This window comes from Pristis pectinata, chromosome 34 (genome assembly GCF_009764475.1).
Source record: "Pristis pectinata isolate sPriPec2 chromosome 34, sPriPec2.1.pri, whole genome shotgun sequence".
Classification (NCBI taxonomy): Eukaryota; Metazoa; Chordata; class Chondrichthyes; order Rhinopristiformes; family Pristidae; genus Pristis; species Pristis pectinata.
Genome location: NC_067438.1, coordinates 1,161,547 through 1,176,211, shown reverse-complemented (window position 1 = coordinate 1,176,211; position 14,665 = coordinate 1,161,547). Strand labels below are relative to the sequence as shown.

Genomic DNA, 14,665 nt, shown 5'->3' with positions numbered 1-14,665 from the left:
TTGTGTTCATGAACTGTGGGGAGAATAAGCTACAGGGAAGAACAGTGAGAGAACACGATTCCTCTGTGGGCTGGCATAGACCCGATGGGTGAACGCCCTCCTTCGAGGTGGTTGAGAAATATGGAAAAAGCAGGGTTGCTGCTGATTTTCAAAGGTCCTCTTGCTTTACCTGTCTGCACACCTGCGGTGCCTTCGACTGCCCCTCTGCTAGGCAGCAGCTCAAACTGCAGCTGGGTGCTCTGCCGAACAGGACCGGTGTGATCCGAGTCTTTCATTTCCACAAGTTTTATCTGCAGATTCAAAAAAATTAAAGCAACACATTTGCACACACCGTAGCAAGGAGAAGCAAGGGTGAGAGGTACAGAGCATAGACAACATATAACCACCCTCCCAGCACAATACAGTTGCAGATACCCTTGTTAGTTTTGGAAACACAAGAGACTGCAGATGCTGGAATCTGGAGCAACAAACAATCTGCTGGAGGAACTCAGTGGGTTGAGCAGCATCTGTAAGGGGGAGGAACTGTCAACATTTTGGGTCAAAACCCTGCATCAGGAAGGGCCTGTTTTGTGCTGTACGGTTGTACGGTTCCATGGATTCCTTCACCCCCCCCCCCCCCCCCCCCCCCCCCACAGATGCTGCTCGACCCGCTAAGTTCCTCCAGCAGATGGTTTATTGCCCTTGTTAACTTCCAGTAGTTTGCAAACAAGTTGTCACACAGCACTGCCCAGCAACTAACACCTCAGGTTCAAAGTCAGATGGAGATCATAGGAGGTGGTGAGCATCGACAAGTTACATTCAGTCCAATGTGCCAAGAGAACGTGGGACAGACTCTCCCCTCCTGCCAGACTTGCCATTCAGATCAGTCTAGATTCCTAAACCTCAGTAAATGTGGGCCTTTCACTGAACTGGCGTGATCTAAAGTGAGAGAAGGGAAAAACAGACTCACCACCCAATCATCAATGGACTTTCACATTCCTTCAGCCTAACTAGCTTCCTCCCTTCCTCTCTCTCTTCTGCAAATTTACCTTATCCCTGTTCACTACATCTCTCTCCAACCAGTTCCACTTCCTCTGTACTGCAGCATCAGCTGGGAGTTTTCTGCCTAAGTCTCTGAAGCAAAACTTGAACCAATAGCTCCATGGTTCAATAGCAACAGTATTACACACTGTGATACAGGCTGTCGGCCAGCATTCACTGCCCAGCCCTTACTGCTCCTGAGAAGACTTCCCTGTTCACGGCACTGGGTGTACTTATACTGGAGCAGTTCAGAGATAACCCCTGGGGTAAAGGATTTATTTCATCATGTTAGTATTTGCATCTACTGAAATGACACAGTAACTCTGAAATCAGCAGCCTGTGGGGTTTAATCCCCCAGTCCTGTCTCCCTACTTCTCACCAAACTCTCCACAGGAAGGGGATATTGGAGAAAAATGACAAAGAACTACCCCGAGTGTTGGTCCAGGAAGGAGTGAGGGGATTAGAGCATAGAACAGTATAGCACAGTATGGACCCTTCGGCCTACAATGTTGTGCCGACCTATATAAACCTACTCCACAATCAATCTAACCCTTCCCACCTACACAGCCCATATCCCTCCATTTTTCTTACATCCATGTGCCTAAGAGTTTCTTAAATGTCCCTATTCTATCACCACCCCCGGCAGTGCGTTCCAGGCACCCACCACTCTCATGTAAAGAAGCTACCTCTGACATCTCCCCTGAACTTTCTTCCATTCACCTTAAACCGATATCCTTCATTAGTTCACTTATCAGTGGGCGGAACCTGAAGCAGAAGACTGTGAGTAATGTCAGCTGATTAGTTAGTGCCCCAATGCTCCCTGACCCCCATGTTGGGTTTCCCAATCCTACAGAAAAGGGAGGGAACAGCAGCTCAGAGATGAGGAGGTTGCCTTATTGGGAATTGGGTCAACCCACATTGGAGTTGAGAAGAACAAGAGGTAGTGTTTTTCAGGCATTTAAGGTTCAGAGATGGTTCCACAGGATGAATGCTGAGAGAATGTTACCCCAGGTAGGAGAATCTAAAATTAGGGAGAACAGTTACAGAATAAAGGGTTGCGTATTTAAGACAGAGTTGAGGGGAATTTCTTCTCTCTGGTTCCAGATACCAGGGGAAATATCCTCCTCAAGTCTACCCTATCACGTCCCCTCAGAATCTTAAATGTTCCAATAAGATCACCTCTCATCCTTCTGAAAAATGGATTGATATTGAGCAGGCCAAACCTACTCAGTAGTTCCTCATGAGACATCCTTATCTCTGAATCAATCCAGATGGTTTTGTTCCCCCACGGTCATGGGATTTGTCAACCAGACCGGAGTTGGGAAATATTCAGCTCTTAACTTTAACCAGCTCGCATCCCTCATGGTTTAGAACTCTCTACCACAGAGAACAGATTATATTGAAAGTTTTGGATGGAGGGATCAGGCAGGAAGGTGGAGCTCAGACGCACAATCATTTTGTATGGAGGAACTGACTCTCAAGGGGCTGAGTCATCAACTCCCCTGCTTGTTATCTGTGCTACAAACTAAACGCCACAGAGGACAGGGCCTTGTCAATTGGCACCAGCTACACATGGGAATGACCAATATAAGCCTCATGTAGGGCCGTGTCCCAGCTCGTTTTGACAATGTAAACGCGTGCTTTGCAGCTCCTAACCCAGCATTCCTGCCTTTCCGCTATGGGACAGGCCAAGCTCTTCCCGACATTCCCTGTGACATACCTGGGCAGGGCTGGACTTGAACATGGACTTCCGGGCCCGGTGAAGTTTCGGTTTCTCCGCCAGCGCCTGGGGAGCGTTCTGCCTCTCCACCATCACCGTGGAAACCTCGCCGCTGCCCTGGCTGATGGTCTCACTCGGCAGGCTCCTGGCCAGACTCTGAAACGATGCAGATCACCAGCTCACAGGGTTGTTATGGCAGGGGAGGGTACCATTTGGCCCAAGGAGTCTATGATAGCATTTGGTGCAGACATCTTATCAGTCCCATTCGCAGCTCATTCCCCATAGCTCTGCAAACTGTTCTCTCTCTACTACTGATTCTGAGGCCCTGACTGACAGTTTCCACCCCAACTACAGACAGCGAGTTGCAGACCACCTCCACTCTCTGCAAGGTTTTCCTCAGGCACCTCCCTGCCCCTTGGCCCTAAGCCCAAGATTTTAAATATGTGGCCCATGGTCCTTTAATCATCCATTAATAAAAGCAGCTTTCCTCTGTTCACCCTATCTAAACCCACCCTGATCCTATCCACCTCCATCTGATCTCCTCCCAACCTTCTCCCTCCAAAGGGAATGGCCCCAGCTCCCCCAACCACCCCAGGGCTGAAATCCCTCCACCCTAGAACCATTTTGGGAAACCTCTGGGACCGTCATAGCTTCCTCAGACCTGAACTGGATGCAATCTTCCAGCTATGGTGCAACCAGTATTTGGTACTGGTTCAATATAACCTACTGACTTTTGTACCATCTCTGTTTCTGAAGCTCAGGATCCCAGATCACAGGGGGAGTGGGAGAGAGAGAGAGCGAGAGAGAGAGAGCGAGAGAGCGAGAGCGAGAGAGAGAGAGAGAGAGAGAGAGAGAGAGAGAGCGAGAGAGAGAGAGAGAGAGAGAGAGAGAGAGAGAGAGAGAGAGAGAGAGAGAGAGAGAGAGAAAGTAATAAGGATTTGCGAACTGGTATGCCCTCAATGAACTCCATTAGCATTGCTCTCCGGGTAAGCAACCTCACGATGGGGTGAGGTAAACAGATATTTTATGGCATGTACCCAAATAAAGGACAAATACCTTCTGAAACCACCTTAGTTTAACATCCTGAAGTGAAGCATAAGCAGATATGCTAAAACTCAGGTGTATAATTTACACTCAAGCTGTTCTACTTGTGGGAGCTTAAATTTTAGGAAAACACCTTCCTAAGGTTTAGATCACCCCCCAGTAAGTCAATGAAGGAAAAGAAAATCACTTCAAGTTTTGAAGACACAATCTGGATCAACACACAAAGTAGCTGAAGGAACTCAGCGGGTCAGGCAGCACCTATGGAGGGAAATGGACAGTCGGCGTTTCAGGTTGGGACCCTTCATCAGGACTGGTTAAGGGTCTTGCCCTGAAACATCGACTGCCCATTTCCCTCCATAGATGCCGCATGACCCGCTGAGTTCCCCCAGCTACTTTGTGTGTTGACTTCAAGTTTTGAAACCTTATTAATTCCATGAATAATGCATTCTGATTTTTGCTACATTTTACAGTTGCACAATTCAGCAAAATAGCAAAACAGACTTTAGTAAGAAGTTTTGATAAACAACCTCAAATTCTGCCCCATTTAATTTTATTAGACAAACACAGTGTGGAAGTCATATCGATACATTAAATTCCCTGTTTAACCCCTTCAAAAAATACCCAGAGGCTGATTGACACAGGCTTCTGCAATAATCCTGCAGCACATGGCCAACAGAATCCATGTGTAGCAAACATCAATGGGCAATAGAAGATAGTCAGGTACCCACACACACACCCAACCCCCTGTACCTGGCTGATGCTTCCTCCGAGATGCGACTTTCTGGCCCTGTGAACTTCCAGATACTCCCCAGGACCCGGAACGCTGGTCTCCATCTCCTCAGAAACATTGCTGAGTGGTTGGCTGGCCATCTTCATGGCCAACGCCTGTGGGTCAGTCAGATCAAAGAGTCATGTGGAGGGGAATTGGTGGTGGGTGGGGGGGGGGGGGACACAAGACATGAGGTAAAGAATTAAGTGAGAGGGTGGGGGGCTGGAGGAAGCAGGGAAGAGAATGTGAGGGAGGGAACGACAGCGAGGGAGAGAACGAAGAGGGAAAGTGGCAGAAAAACAACTGGCACAGGGAAGGAGGTAGAGGAAGGGAAGGAAGCAGGGAGAGGAGGTGGGGGATGGTATGAGGACCAGGGAGAAGAGGATGCAGGAAAGGGAAGGAGGTGAGAAGGGGTAGGTGGGGGAGGGTAAGCAGCGGATGGAGGGGAGGAAGGGAGGAAGGTGAGAGGAGGGAAGACTGGGTTGGGAAGATGACACAAGGGGCAGGGTGGGTAACGGTAGTGATGGGCAGTAGATGGAGAGTGATGGGGAGAAGGGGAGGAGTGAATGGGGAGTGAATGGTAGAAGGAAGGCAAGGCCGGGGGAATGTCTGGGGACAGAGGACTGACTTGGGGGGGAGGGGGGTAAGTTAACAGGGAGCGATGATGATTGGTAACTCTCTCCTCCCGGACTTTGGTGACGGTGGTGCACAGGGAACTCCACAACAAGAACAGAGCTCCCTCTGTCACTCCCACCTCACAGCCGGTCACTCTGGGACTGTACCTGACTGAAGCCGCCTTTCAGTATCGACTTCCTCGCTCTGTGGGTCTCCTGGTTCTCGTCCTGAGGCTGGGCCATGTGCTCCACTTCTACTGGTCCCCCAGACAGCTGGCTCACCCGCTCGATGGGCAAGCTTCCCAACTTCTCTGCCAAGCTCTGTGGGGGAAACCGGGGATTTACTCAGTCATAAGCTCACGTAAACCACCTACACGTGTGTGGCTGGGAGTGTGCATGCATGCATGTGCATATTCATGAATGTGTGCGTGTATGAGCAAACTGTACTCTCCCCTACTACACCATAAAACTTCTCAGCATCTTCCTAGCCCATAAACAGTAGCTTACATTTGTCACCTTTTCCTGAACAAAATTAATTCTGGCTTTTATTAGAAGTACCACACTTAAGTTTCCAGCTTATGCAACACTTAGCAGGAGTTAGGCAAGTATTTAGGTTAGTGAACAAGCAGCTGTTAAACTGTACATCACACAATGTCGAGATCTCCCAAGTGCTTCTCAACTAATGAAGTAGTTGTAAATTATCTCCATTGTTGTAGGAAATGGCAGCAACCAATTTACACACACCAAGCTTGCCAGGGTTGGCAGGTGACAAGGAGCACGTGATCTAATTCAGAGGTGTTGGTTGAAGGGTAAATATTAGTCCTGAACATACTTCAGAAACTACTCCCTGTCTTTGCCCTGGTGTTCACTCTATGCTTGTATAGATGAAATCCCATTATCACTTCTCCTTTTGCACCTCCCTTGAACTTTCATGAAATTTGCTCCACAATATCCTTCCCACTATTGGCAGCCTGTAAAATAGTCCAAGTAACGTGATTGCACCTGATTCTGTCTTTGGTTGTTCCAGAACATTTTATCCCTCTCTAGCACTGCAATATTCTGTTTAATCTATACTCCCACTCCCCTCCTTTCATCCTCTCCCTGTCTTTCCTGAACACTCTTTTTATTTATTTAGAACCCACTCCAGGCTTTCTGTAAGCCAGGACCCTAATACTGCTGTGACGCACAAGACCAGGTAGTGTTTCTCTGGTTTCCGTGTGTAAACCCATCTTAGACCTTTTTGTACAATCTCTTTGTTCAATCCTTTCCAAAAACTTCCCATTACTTATTTCTGATGCTATTTGTCTCCCAACCCCTTTTGTACCTTTTTTCTCCTTTTTGATGCTTCCTTCCCACATCCAAACCCTTCCCAAATTAGTTTATCCCTCCACATTGGCTAACCTTCCCTTGAGGATGCTGGCCACCGTTGGCATGCAATCCATCCAACCAGTACCGATCCCACCTCCTAGGCTCCCTTGTTCCAAATGACCCAGAAATTCAAAGCCTGCCCTCCTGCACCATTCCCCCAGCCACACATTTATCTGCACTACCCTCCTATTTCTGTACTCATAAAATTCCCAGCGCGCTCCGGAGGGAGCATGGTCCAGCCCCTGTTTCAGCAGACAGCGTGCAGTCGCACTGCATTCCATACCTGACTGAAACTGCCTTTCAGTATCGACTTCCTCGCTCTGTGGCCCTCTGGGTTCTCCTCCTGAGGCTGGGCCACATACTCCACCTCGGCCATGCCCACAGGCGCCTGGCTCACCCACTCGGAGGGTAGGCTCCCCATCTCTGCTGGCACCCTCTGCACAGAAATGGATCAAGTCATGAGTGGCAGGACATGAGGAGGCAGAGCAGCATCGAGGACCGAGAACCCAATCTTAACAAAGTGAAACCTCGGTGCAGGTTTCCCGCGTCCATACCTCCCTTCTGCGCCCACAACAAAGGCTTGCCAAAGCCCCAGGGTTGTCCTGGAGTCTGCTTGTGGGGCGGATGGAGAAAAAGCAGTGAGAAATGTTAGCAAGGTGAGCTGAGGAGGTTTGTGTGGAATGGGAAAACCAGACTGAACCAAATGAATCTGTGCAGCTGATGAGCTGACTCTGTGAGTAAATCTGTACATGGGGAGACTACTGGACTCTCCCAGATTCTTGCTTCTTGAAGCCCAATGTCTGTTGTGATGCAGACACTGCAGGTTCACGCACAGCAAGCTCCCACAGACAGCACGGTGATAATGAACAAATAATCTGTTTCAGCAATGACATTTGGGACATGACTACAAGGAGAGTTTTGATCTTTGATGTTGCCGAGAGGACAGACTTTCAACCGGGACACAGAACCTCGGGCAGTGCAGCACCCCCTCAGCACTGGGACGGCTGGAGTGGAATTTTCAGCTTTCTGAAACCCTTGGTCTTGCAGAGCTGGTGAATTACGATGAGAGCTGAGAGTAGTTTTCTTGGAAGAAAGGGTGCTTAGAGAAAACTCAATTCAAGTTTGTAAAATTCTGAGAGCCCCTAAGGGGGAATTATAAGGACCCCTTTCCTTTGGCAGAGAGGTCTTTGTCAAATGGGACAGTATTTTAGGTTAGTTGACAGATTGATTAACACCATCACAACTTTGTAAGTGGCTCCAACATACCTCAGGCAGTCATTTCCAGACCCCAGACCCACTGAGCTCCCCTCCGACCCCTCTGCCAGCCTGTGGCTCACCCTCTCCCCCACCTCCAAGCTCGAGGAGTGACGTCAGCCCCTCCTGTTCTGACCAACAGGGATAGGTGACATTGTGCCTGCCCATTTAACGAACACTGCCCACGGGCTTCACACACATACGATACCTGAGCGGCGTTGGATCTGGATATCGACTTCCGTGCCTTGTGGACTTTGGGCTTCTCTTCCGGGGCTGGGACTGGGGAGGAGGCTGGGGCTGGAACCGGAACCGGAGCCGAGGCCGTCGTTGGGGCTGGGGCTGGGGCTGGAGCCTGGGCTGGGGCTGGGGCTGGGGCTGGAGCCTGAGTTGGAGCTGGAGCTGGAGCCGGAGCCGGAGCCGGAGCTGAGACCGCCTCGTTCCCCACCCGGCTACTCGGCACGCTCAGCAGCTTCATGGCCAGGCTCTGGATGGAGTTGGGAGACTTGCTGACCCCGGTTAGCGTCATCTTGGCACGGTTGGTCCCCAGAACCTTGGTGGGGGAGGCAGGGAAGGTTTTGGCAGCATGACCTATGGGAGAAAGGAATCAGAGGATCAGAATAGCACAGGAAGAGGCTCCTGATTAGTCCCCTTTCAAACGTTTACGCAGTCCTCTTTCAAAAGTTCCTACTTAGCCTTCACCCACTCAACAGTCACAAACGTGTATTTACAGTAAGAAATCAGTGGATAAGTTGGACTGCTGTGGAAGTTGCTTCCCCACCCGCCCCACCTACCACTCCCCCACACTAAGGGCACTTCCTCCTTTTGTGGGAAGAAAAACTTTTTGAATTGAATTTAAAATATATTTAACTTAAGTTTCTGATCAGTAATAATAAAGTGATAATAATCCACAGTGATAATGAAATCTAAGTTCTAAAATTCTATTTATTTCATTAATGTAGTGCTATATTTTAAAATTACACTGCTTCAAGTAAAGTTGAGTAAAATGTCAAAAGACACGAAAATGTAGACATCAGTTTGAAATCTTTTATTCTGCCTTGCTTAATTCTATTCCACAAATAGACTGATTAAAGGGCTATTGTTCTCCCATTCCCCACCCCCCGCCACTCCCAATCTTTAGCGCCTTTTAAAATTACCCACAGCAGTTTTTACACAATGCCTTCCACACAATAAAAGATTCTAAACTGCTTCAGGAGAGTTAAAACTTTACACTGAGCTACCAAAGCAGCTATCTGAACAAATGACCCAAAGCTTGGTCAAAGAGGTGGATTTTAAGCAGGATGAGGGGTAGAGGATTAGGGAGAATGTCAGAACTGGGAACCCAGGCAGCTCTGTCAATCAGTTCAAGGCTGATCAGATCTCAGCCTCCATGTTCCTGCCTGTTTTCTGCAAATCTAAACTCCCCTCACAGACTATCTTGGTCTTCAGTATATCCTGTGACTTCGTCTCTGCAGCTCCCTTGGAGAGGAGAATACCAAAGACTGAATATTCCCCAAGACAAGAAATTCCTTTTCATCTCTGTTTTAAACGAGTGACTCCTTTCTATGAAAAAATGCCCCCGGTTCTAGGTTCCTCTCAGTATCTAACATTAAGCAGCTTAAGAATTTTATAATTTCAATGGCATTACCTCTCATTTGTCTAAACTCCAGAGACTTGCAGAAAAGATTTGAGGATGTAGCCAGGACTAGAGGGCCTGAGTTATATGGAGTGGTTGGCCAGGCTAGGTCTTTATTCCTTGGAATGTAGGAGAATGAGGGGTGACCTTACAGAAATGTTTAAAGTTATGGGAGGCATAGATAAAATGGACGGTAACAGTCTTTTTCCCAGGTAAGAGAGTCCAAAACTAGGAGGCATAGGTTCAGGGTGAGAGGGGAAAGATTTAAAAGGGACCTGAGGGGCAACTTTTTCCACACAGAGGGTGGCGAGTATATGGAACGAGCTGCCAGAGGAAGTGGGTGAGGCAGGTACAACAGTATCATTTAAGAAGTACTTGGATAGGTACACGGAGGGGTGGGGCTTGGAGGGATGTGGGCCAAACGCAGGAAATTGGGACGAGCTGGGTGGGCACCGTGGTCGGCATGGACTAGTTGGGCCAAAAGGCCTGTATCCATGCTGTATTGCTCGATGACTCTAGGTCCGACCTGCCTCATAAAACAATCCCATCATCCAAGGAATGAATCTCTGAACTGCTCTCTCAGGCGTTTGTCCCCCTCAAATAAAGAGATCAAGAGTGTGTGATCCTTCCCAGGTTACAACAAGGTCATGTTCCTGAAAACTGTTCGTAACCTGGACCGTTCGTAAGTCGGAAATGTACAAACGCAGTGCTTGGGAGAGGATCACAGTAACTGCAGTTACAGGACAGCAAGCAGCAACAGGAAGAGTGGCCACCAGCTGGCCTCACTGACTCAGTAAGTCTGCTTAGGTGTTGCGGTTTGGGGGAGGTTGGGATGGGGAGACAAGGCATGCAGAAATGCCCCGCTCCCACTCGGTGGAACAGGCAAATCCATCCCGCTGGTCTCCCAAATGCTCACTCATGGTACGGGGCAGCACTGTAGCGTAGGAATTAGCATGACGCGATTACACCGCCAGCGATCGGGGTTCGATTCCCGTCGCTGCCTGTATGGAGTTTGTATGTTCTTCCCATGTCTGCGTGGGTTTCCTCCAGGTGCTCTGGTTTCCTCCCACATTCTAAAGACATACATGGGTTTAAAATATGGGCGGCGCGGGCTCGTTGGGCCAGAAGGGCCTGTTACCGTGCTGTATAAACAAAGTTTTAAATAAAGTTTAAGAGTTTCATATGTCCCGGGTGTCCACAAGTCGGGCGTTTGTATGTAACCTGGGGAGTACCTGTTCTCCAGGCAGGGTGTCATATTGTATCTGGGTCGGAGGATGGTCAACACTTTAGTGGCTACAAAACAACATGGTTTGAAGGAGAATCCTGTGGCCAAGGTGAGCATGAGGGGGGAGGAGAGGGGTGATGGGGGGGTGGGGGGCTGGAGAGCAATGCCAGAGAGGCCCAGGTGGGAATGCACGACAAGATCACAAGACAAAGAAGCATAAGTAGGTCAATCGGCCCATCAAATCTGCTCTGCCACCCCACCATGAGCTAAACTATTCTTCCATCTAGCCCCAATTCCCAGCCTTTTCCCCATATCCCTTGATACCCTGACTAAGTAGATACCTATCAATCTCTTCCTTAAACACCCCCAGTGATCAGGCCTCCACAGCTGTAGGTGGCAAAGAATTCCATAAATCCACAACCCTCTGGCTAGAGAAATTTCTCCTCATTTCTGTTCTAAATGGGTACCCTCTAATTCTAAGACTGTGCCCTCTAGTCCTGGACTCACCCACCAAGGGAAACAACTTGGCCACATCTACTCTGTCCAGTCCTTTCAACATTCGAAATGTTTCTGAGGTCCCCCCTCATTCTTCTGTACTCCAATGAGTACAGGCCAAGAGCCAACAATCGCTCTCCACATACCTTTGGGAAGAGGCTGAGCTGTGGACCGACTGACGGTCACTGGGTCCGAGGACTGGGGCTCCAAGCCCAGACAGCTCTCGGCGGGTTTGCACGGTGCCTCTCTGCTGCCCGACTCCTCTTCTCGGATGGCTGTGCCCACAGCAGCTTCTGCCTCAGGGGTCTCTGCGACAGCCTCCTGGCCGGTCCCAGAGTGAGACGCCTCCTTGCTGTTCTGTGAGCCGACGTTTCCCATCGGGCCGCTGGCAATCGCTGCAGAATTTGCCCCCTGCCCCAGTCTCCTGGAGGTCGGTTCAGTGGCTTCACTGATCCCTGCAAAGGTAAAATCCCACCAGGATCAGAATCAGGTTTACTATCTCTGACTTATATGACATGAACTTTGTTGTTTTGTAGCAGCAGTACAGAGCAAAGACATAAAAAAAGCTATAAATTACTAAATAAGTAAATCGTGCAAATAAAAAGGAACAATAGTGTTCATGGACCATTCAGAAATCTGATGGCGGAGGGGAAGAAGCTGCTCCTGAATCGTTGAGTGTGGGTCTTCAGGCTCCTGTACCTCCCCACTGATGGTAGTGACGAGAAGAGAGCATGTCCCGGAGGATGAGGGTCCTTGATGATGGATGCCACCTCCTTGAGGCACTGCCTCTTGTAGATGTCTTCAATACGTTGCATCCTCCCCTGGCTCTGCCCATGTCATACAACACCAGGGAGGGAGGGAGGCAGAGGTGAGAAACAACAACAGGACAATAGGGACAGTCTCTGCAGAGTATTAACTGCACTATTATACCCGGTGCCACATGCAGAGCGCTCCTTTGTGGAAAACGGCATCCTTTGACGAAGGGGAGAACTGCAGTTCTGTCTGCATTCGGGAGATACAGCAGCCACACAACAATGGTTTCCCAGCTCGCCTTCCTCCTCCAGCCCACTACGAGCTCCACACTTCCCCAGCTTAAAGCCCTGTCATCCCTGCTCTTCACTGCACTCCGAAGTATCTTTTGTTTCACCAGCCCCACATGAACCTGCTCCATAATCCTTCCATCTTGAACCAATAGGCACAACCCTCATCACTACCTCAATACTGTGACCACTTTGAACTGCAATGGACTTTGTCTTTTGTTGCTCTAATTGTATTCTTTCTTGTAAAAATTACGTATAATTTATATTTTTCTTGTGAATGCTGCTTATCTGACACACGTGTCTGTGATGTTGCTGCGAGTAAGTTTTTCAAAAGCCTGAAAGCACGTACCCTCAGGCTCAAGGACAGCTTCTATCAGCTGTTATAAGATGATTGAACTGTCCTCTAGTATGATAAGATGGATACTTGACCCCACAATCTACCTCATTATGACCTTGCATCTTATTGTCTACCTACACCGCACTTTCTCTGTAACTGTAACACATTACTCTGCTTTCCGTATTGTCTTTACCTTGAACTACCTCAATGCACCTTTGTAACGAAGTGATCCGTATGGACGGTATACAAGTTTTTCACGGTATCTTGGTACGTGACAATAATAAACCAATTTATCTCAGCATATGACAATAAACTCAACTTTAACCTCAACTTCGACCTTTTCACGGAAATAAATATTATCCAAACAGCAATTATACCCAGTCCTCAGGGCAACACATATCCCTCAGTCACCGTGGCCATGTGGCAACTTTTTGTCTACAAACCAGCTTCGTACGCTTGAACAGCACACTAGCAGAATGCACGCACTAGGGTGCTTTACAGAGAAACGTCTTGATGTAGAAGCCAAGACGTGGCAGAAGAGGAAGGAGAGAGCGTCATGTCACAGCCACAGCTGCACACTCCCCGGGGAACAATCGGTCACTTTCTGTGGAAAGATTTGCAGAACGCAGTTTGGGGTCCTCGACAACCTCTTGTCTCATCGACCACTTGCCTGTCAGGCAGATGCCTTCCTTGTATGGTGAAGCAGCTAACACCCTTGGGTTACAGCGCTCCCCCAGCCAACAAGACAATCATATTACCGTGGCCGTTCCCCTTACCTGCGGGATCTTGCTGTGCACGGAATAACCGACAAGGCCCCAGTTAGGAAGAGAATGCAGCCTCACCTAGATTTCCTTTGTTGCCGGGACTTGATTCCAGCACGACAATCTCTGGTTCTGCTGCAGGCTGGGCTGTGGTGCTGGGCTCACACTGGGAAGGAGAGGGATGAAAGGAGTAACTCACAGCTTCTGACGGGAAAGTAGCTGTCCGAGGATTCTCAGCATCCCACCCACCCCTCACCAACAGTCCAACCAACAGTAAGAGATCATAAAAAAACTTTCGCCCTTCCAGTATCTCAAAGCCCCATCTACATAACTGTATTGGACATATAGCACAGGAATAGGCCATTCAGCCCCACCAGTCCAAGCCAGCATTTATACTCCACTGCTGTTTTAATGTTTTTGGTAAGAGGTACATTAGTGGCAGTGGGGATTGGAGGATGTGCAGGGAGGGTCAAATCAGTGCTGTACAGATGGAGCTGAGCGAGAGTACCAAGTTGACAAGCAGTGGTGTCAAGGAACCTCATCATCCAATGTTCTACATTCCCCAAGACGAGAGCCAATGAGTGTAAGGAGGGAAATGATATCCTTTGAATTAGGTGAGAAACTGCAGCTCTGTCTACCCGCTCTGGCTTGGGTCAGACAGCCCTGTCTGCCTTCCTCTTCCAGCCCACTGGGCTCCTCATTTCTCTGGCTTAAAGTTCTGCCCTGTCTCCTGTTTAATTATAGGAATACTCTTTAAACTGTTTAAAGTATCGGGTCTATACTTCTCACTGCCTTGGTAAAGCAGAAAACTTAATCAAAGACCACCCTCCCCCACATCCCCTCTCATCAGAGAGAAAATACAAAGGCCTGAAAGCACATACCACCAGGCTCAAGAACAGCTTCTATCCCACTATTATAAGACTATTGAATGGTCCCCTAGTACGATAAGATAGACTCTCGACATCAAAATCTACCTCATTATGGCCCTGCAACTTATTGTCTGTCTACACTGCACTTTCTCTGTAACAGTAACACTTTATTCTGCACTTTGTTATTGTTTTCCCTTGTACTACCTCAATGCACTGTGTAATGAAATGATCAGTATTGGACGACGTGTTTCACCAGCCTCAATGTGAACCTGCTCTACAATCATTCTACCTCCTTAATGTTAATAGTGCAAACAGCAGTTATACCCAGAGCAGGGAGTTGAGCAGCGGTGGTGTCAAGGGGCTTTGCCCTCCAATGCACTGTGACCCCAAGGAGAGTGCCCTGCTGCCACAGGTTCAGGACACCCAGCTACGGTGCAGCAGCTGCTTGCAGCCAAGTATCTACTGCAGGATCCTTCCTCTCTTTTCATCAGAGGGACACAATTGTGAAGAAATCAC

The 14,665-nt window shown here is 48.7% G+C and overlaps 1 protein-coding gene across 1 annotated transcript in view; it reads right to left on the bottom strand.

Moving 5' to 3' along the window:
- Positions 1 to 14,665, bottom strand: part of LOC127585915 (histone-lysine N-methyltransferase EHMT2-like) — a 56,682-nt gene that overhangs the window by 40,262 nt on the left and 1,755 nt on the right. The window contains exons 2-9 of the mRNA XM_052043658.1: positions 13,362 to 13,446; positions 11,289 to 11,597; positions 7,998 to 8,377; positions 6,819 to 6,971; positions 5,336 to 5,488; positions 4,535 to 4,669; positions 2,741 to 2,896; positions 170 to 290 (exon numbers count right to left, since the gene is read on the bottom strand). Of these exons, the coding sequence (XP_051899618.1) occupies positions 170 to 290; positions 2,741 to 2,896; positions 4,535 to 4,669; positions 5,336 to 5,488; positions 6,819 to 6,971; positions 7,998 to 8,377; positions 11,289 to 11,597; positions 13,362 to 13,446 (1,492 nt within the window). The remainder of the gene's footprint in view (positions 1 to 169; positions 291 to 2,740; positions 2,897 to 4,534; positions 4,670 to 5,335; positions 5,489 to 6,818; positions 6,972 to 7,997; positions 8,378 to 11,288; positions 11,598 to 13,361; positions 13,447 to 14,665) is intronic.